This window comes from Limulus polyphemus, unplaced genomic scaffold (assembly GCF_000517525.1).
Source record: "Limulus polyphemus unplaced genomic scaffold, Limulus_polyphemus-2.1.2 Scaffold951, whole genome shotgun sequence".
NCBI classification, from domain to species: Eukaryota; Metazoa; Arthropoda; class Merostomata; order Xiphosura; family Limulidae; genus Limulus; species Limulus polyphemus.
In genome coordinates this window covers 281018-287713 of record NW_013666561.1, presented here as the reverse complement: position 1 = coordinate 287713, position 6696 = coordinate 281018, and the positions used below count along the sequence as shown (strand labels likewise).

Below are 6696 nucleotides of genomic sequence, written 5' to 3'. Positions count from 1 at the left end.
ACACGTGTTGAATCAATCAGCTGATGCAGAATTTGTAGATGTGTAGAAGATTCTATCTAAATGTTAGTTATAAATTATGTAATATATTTCATGCATATCAACTTGTTACTTTCTTTTCACTCCAAGTACATTACAGAAATGACTTGCCTTTTAGGCACTAGAACCAAATATATATGTGCATTTAAAGGTAGTTATACTTGTATTTACACTTGTTTAGGTGAATGAATATGATTTTAAAAACCATTATGTCTGGTTTTTTTTTCATCATCCAAGGGAAGTGTTTATAACTTCAGTAGATTATAATGAATACAAGACCCGATAACCTGGGCATTTCACTTCACAGGCAAAATGGGTAGATTTCGTATTTTCTAATTTATAAGATGAATAGGTATAACGTATAAAAGTGACCATGTATATGTATCTTGCATCTGACTAATGAATGGAAAAAAATTTCATTATACCATCATATTTTGTCAGCTTCATGTATGAATAGTTAGGATTTAACTGTAGTAGATTTTTTGTGTACTTTCCACATATCCTAGTGAATGAATATAACTTTACAAAAATAAGAATATATTTCTGTGTTTTCTAACTTTTTTGATGAATGGAATTGACTTCACAGTAAATGTTATTTTCTTTCTGACTTTATAAAAAAAAAAACTTTACAATTTCAGATGTTATATCTCTGTTTTACTACCTTCAATATGAATAGTTACATCTTCACTGTTATTAACTGTTATATGTATTTTTCAACTTTCATGTGAGCACATATCATGCAAGTAAAAGAGAGTAAAACGTATTGAATTGTTTTGGTAGAGCCAGGGGCATAGTGTCAATATTGCACATAGTGAAATGCACCATTGATTTTAAAAATCTGTGCTGTACATTTCCATAATTTTGGTACCTGTCCCTAAAACTGCCCTTTACTTAAGTTATGTTAGCATACTTCCAGTCAACCCATAGTAGTATGAAAGTTCTCTCTAAGTGAACATTAGTCATGCATCTATTTCTTGATTTTCATTGGCTGATGTAGTAAGTTATCTACAATTTTGGCTATTGGAAAAACTTGTTATGACTACTAAATATTTTCTTCCTAATTCAGCCCGTGAACTTTTATGATGTACAGTTTTTTAAACTTCTACATGTATGATAGCAATATATTTGAATTTTGTAACACTAACATTTTAGTTACCATTATTAATCAATAATTCATATTCATGAGGTGTAATACTGAAGCATGTGTAAATTTGTTTTCAGAAGGGTAAACTAAGTTGTTGTTGTTTTTTCAATAGAATGTATAAGTTATGTATTAGAAATTGTGCACATTTGTGTGTCTTATAATAGACTACTCAATCAAATAGCTTCAAGTAGGTGGTATTTGTTGAGTCGGCATGGAATGATCCACCTGTACTTTTAAATTTCCTATGACGGTGAATACAGTCAATATTTTTAATTTTCCACATGCATATATGCAAATTCACTGGTAACCATTGCATTTCCATTTCCAATATTCTCAAGTAAATGTGTATAACTTCTATGTTAGCTATTATATAAACATTTGTAAACTTTCCGTGTGAAAATGTATAAATTAACAGATTTTCTATATGTAAATAAGTATATTTGCAATTTTCTAGGTGAATGGGTATGACTTTACTATGGTGACACACAAAAAGGCTGTGGAGTACATTAAGAAACATGCAGTTTTGAACATGCTCGTGGCAAGAAAAGGAGTCACGCATTCCTGAAAGTATCAATCAGTCAATGAGAACATAAGTTTGTTTCTTGTGGCCTTCTATTCAGTTTTTGTACTAGCAGTCTTGTTGCAGCATGTATCAGTAAAACTTGTAAACAGTCTGTCTAATGAAAAATAATGATAATGTTGTGATTTGTTCTTGAAATGATTCTGTCTGTACAACGTACGTATATGTAGTTTTAATATTTCAGGAGGTTTTTGTAAGACTGAAATTTATATTCCTACAGGAAATTAATATGGAATGCTTTGTTGGAGTGAAAAACTGCTTAGGCTTTAAGTTGCATTGTGAGTCATTATTTGAGTCTTGGTATGTACACAGTATCTTGTCTGCTAAATAAGCCAAGGCAAAAAAAACATTAAATCCAGACTTCTTTCCTTATAATGTCTAAGTAGCTTAGTTTCAGTCAACATTAAATAAAGCCTTCTTTTTGTATGGTGTCTAAGTAGCTTAGTTTTAGTCAACATTAAATAAAGCCTTCTTCCCGTATGGTGTCTAAGTAGCTTAGTTTCAGTCAAACCAGATTACCCCTGTTAGAAGTAAGGGAGAAAAGTCAGGATTTTAAAATGAAATCTGTTTTTTTTTTGCTTCCAAGTCTTAACATTTAAGTTTTATTTTGTCATTTTAATTTAAATAATTATATATTTGTAAGATGTGAGATGTAAAATGTATATATAGATATATATGTATAATAATTGTTCCATGTATTTAACACACTGAACAATACACGTTACACACACACACACACACACACACACACACACACACACACACACACACACACACACACACACACACACACACACACACATCTATCCTTTATCATATTCTGAACAGCATTTCAAGGGTATTTGGATGTTAGTCATTCAAACCTTCTAAACATCTAAAACTTTATTTCTGCACTGAACATTTGAATTATCTGAGAATAAAATACAGATTAGATGGTAGCATCATTTTTGATAGCATATTTATCAAGTTTCTTAAGAAGAACTGCCAATTATAAATTTTACTTTTGTATCCTGTACAATGAAGAGTTTTTACTGAAATTATGTTAAATATATTACATGCAGATAGAAGAAAAGATTGTACATCAAATCATATAAATTATTTTTATTTGCAGGAAAAAATTTCTCTCATAGTCTATGATTATATATTGCCGTTATTCTGTGGCTCAAGAGACCTGTCTAGACTAAGTCTTATACTTACTTTTAGGTTTAACTTACCAAGAATGATAAACAGAAAATATTATTATTGATACTGATTGTTCATTATAAACCTTGAAGTAAGACATTTAAAAAAAAAAAAAAAAAAGTCGTACTTCTTTTTTCTTATATTTTGTACTCTCGATATTTTCACACTCAGTAACTTGCTATTTTTAACAGCTGTTTAATACTGGAAAAACTTGAGACCTCATCATGTGTATGATCTTAACCTCCTCTTATTTGTATGTTTCTTTAATACTTATCCTATTTGCAGAGTGTGTAATAGCTGTTACATTTTTACTAAATTTCCATTTGAATAAAAATATAGAACTCTGTTGTATGTCATTTTTCTATCTACTTCATGTTATTGATAAATATAAAGAAGTTTCTGCTTTAGATCTGTTGAAATCCAGTGGTATTGAATAAAATCTGTCATTCTTGTGTGTTTATTGATAAACTGAAAAGAAAAAACCTACATTTTGACTGATCATCCTGTACATCATGTTTGAACAAGTACCAAAATAAACTAATAATAATAATACCCAATATAAAATTTGTATACAAGGATACAAATCAAGTTTCATTGATCTTTGTGTCAACACAGGAAAATTGGTATAGTTTTGCATCACCTTCTGTGGTGTCATATTTTATTAAAATGTGAGCTAATCTTAAAAATTTCAAACATCTTCTGATTCAGCTTTATTTCAGTGATGAGTACAATATTGTTTCTCTTGTTATATGACCTTGTTTCATAGTACTAAGATAAAAAGCAAAATAAGAACTGTTATAACACTAGTAAATACATAATTATTTTTTACTGTCTTCAGTAATTGTACCCTTTGATTATTGACTAAAATGAATTACATGTAACCATATAGTTTCTTGTTTTATTATGTGTTTTTTCTTTTCTGTTAATGCATGCTTTAATTTTTAAACATTAAAAATGTTAAAAGCTACCATAAAAAATATATTAAATGCAACATAAATAGTTTGGTTAAAAATATATTGTTTATTATTATTATCATTTATAAAATTTTAAAAAGGAACAATTCTGTAACATTATACCCTAACTGCTCTAACTCTGACTTTCATTATCTTTGTGTTCTGATTAGTTTGTTCTTTTCATTAATTATCTTATTTCTTGGCTAAAAGGAATGTTATCGGTGCCTTTGTGGTCTTCAGATTTTTCTTTCACAAGATATGTTTCCAATGAAAAATTATAATGAAAGGTGAAAGCTGCATATACTAAGGTTTCTCACCAGGTAATGTTAATTACATAAGTGTGTGCCAATTACAGCAAGTGTGTTGTACACTAATGAAAAGTAATAAAATAAAGTTGATTTATTAGTACATAGTGTTGTTTTTGTCCAGTTTACATAACCTGTGTTTTAGCAGTGTTGTGAGCTGTGTGGTTTGTTTTATGCATATTTGTCTTTCTTGGTTCAACTATCACAGTGTAGAAAGTTGCATAATCATGCAGACCTAAAACTTACTGAAATACAAAATTCCAGTGCACAAATAAGAAGTTCTCAGTTAACTGAATATAAACCTGAGACTGGTCTTGTGTATAAATAACTTTATGTTGAGGCAGAGTATAATACAAAACATGAAGGAGTTTAACAGATCATAATACCATCAAATATCAAAATATTTTAAGGTCACCAAGCTGCACATACTATTACAATTATTTTGATTTTAGTAGCATGTTGTAAAATCATTACATCTCTGTACACCACTTAATTTGATTGCTGGAGTAGTTATCAAACATTGAAATGGTAAGCTTTTCAAACTGAAAGTAAGCAATGTGGTGATTTTTTCAGTGTGCAAATTTTGAACAATAATGTGTCTTTTGCTCATTTATTTACAGATGTCACTTTCATCTTCCACATATAAACACATCTGTTCTGACAGATTTTCTGTTGCATACAGTAGAGGCAGCTCAGTATCACTAAGTCACTAGTCCTACTAGAAAAGTGTATTTCAAGCTTGGTATATACTGACCTGTACAGTACTTCAAAGCTTTGCCTGCATGAACACATTCTGTTCATGGAACTTTCAATATTAGTTAGCCAAGAAATTACGTTAGGTAATTAATTTTTTATTTTAACATCACCAGCTACCATGTTACTACAGCTCTTTCTCTAATGTTGGATCCCAAGATACGTTGTTGTGAAACATACGTGTACAAAAGAAATCAGTTTTTTGCTATTTGTTCTTTTGCTTGTGAAAATCTGATCGGAAAAGGTGTTTAGTCAAACACACTTGAATATGTTTTTAAAATGTAATTTAGTTATTATTATAAATATTCTTTTTTTTTTTTGAAGTGCTAGATAGTATGATTATGATATTGTTTATATATTCTTATTGCTCAGTGTGTGTTTGTTTAAACCTTGATACTGTGTTAATCTTTTCAGGTTTTAATGTACAAATAAACTAATTGTGGCTATAAATTTAACTTTTACTAGCTTAACAGCTTCTAAGTAATATAAATTTTTAGCTTGTTATACTGTAAGTCATTCTATTTGATACATTGTATAAACTGTAGCTTCTAGAAATGCCTTTTATTTATGTAAGATAACATGCACATGGGCTTGCATGAATCAAAAAATAAATTGCAGAAGTATAATAGTTGTCTTTCCTGATTTTACCATTTATTCTTTTTCTTTGAGCAAGTGAAAGTTATTTGGCAACCAGAAAGTGAAATCCAGAAAAATTACCCAGTCAGTTAATATAGGCTCAACCAAACTGAGTCATTTTGTTATATGTCAATTATACCATAATTATTAGATACAGCAACCTTAACTTTCATAGGTTTCATACAGAAAATATTGCACAGCTTTAATACAGATCTAGAACATGACTTAACTGGCAGTAATGTGTCACCAAAGGACAGATCTAAAACATGAACAAACTGTCAGTAATGTGTCACTGAGGGACAGATCTAAAGCATGAACAAGTTGGCAATAATGTAGCACTGAGAAACAGATCTAAAACATGAGCAAACTAGCAGTAATGTGTCACCAAAGGACCAATATAAAACATGGTCAAAGTGACAGCAATGTGTCACCAAAAGACAGATCTAAAACATGGCCAAACTGGCAATAATGTGTCACCAAGGGACAAATCTAAAACATGACCAAACTGTCAATAATGTGTCACTGAGGAACAGATCTAAAGCATGAACAAGTTGGCAATAATGTGTCACCAAAGAACAGATTTAAAATATGACCTAACTGACAGTACTGTGCCTCTGAGAAAATGCCGAGTTCAAATTGTATAGTACAGTTTTAATATGATTAAAGCAAAGGATTCACTTTCTTACTGTCAAATTCCTTCTTGAATATACATGGTCATCAAATATTTTGTAAACAAAGAAATAATACCATTTTTATTCTTTTTTCAGTAAAACATTTTATATATATATATATTTGTTCCCCTGATGTAAAACATTGTGAAAAATAAAATTCCAAGCTTGCTTCTAAAGGAGATTGTAGCTGTTTTTTCTGCAACCTTTAATTCTTCATACTCTGAGGAAGTGAGGAATGATTTTCAAATTACTCCATCTTTAGAAAGAAAATACAACAGCAGGAGAAATACACCTTTCATTTTCAGCATTTCATAATCTACAATAAGATGTAATAAACATAATACTTTTATGATTTAATAAATAGAGTTGTTTAAACATTTGTTTAACAACAAGTAAAATCTTGGAAAGGTCTATTCTTTTATTGTGTGTGTGTGTG

The 6696-nt window shown here is 29.7% G+C and overlaps 1 protein-coding gene across 1 annotated transcript in view; it reads left to right on the top strand.

Moving 5' to 3' along the window:
- LOC106461400 (uncharacterized protein C45G9.7-like) overlaps positions 1 to 6436 on the top strand; it is an 11451-nt gene extending 5015 nt beyond the window's left edge. Inside the window, exon 4 of the mRNA XM_013921220.2 lies at positions 1635 to 6436. Within this exon, the coding sequence (XP_013776674.1) occupies positions 1635 to 1745 (111 nt within the window). The 3' untranslated portion in view covers positions 1746 to 6436. The remainder of the gene's footprint in view (positions 1 to 1634) is intronic.
- Positions 6437 to 6696: the final 260 nt, after the last annotated feature.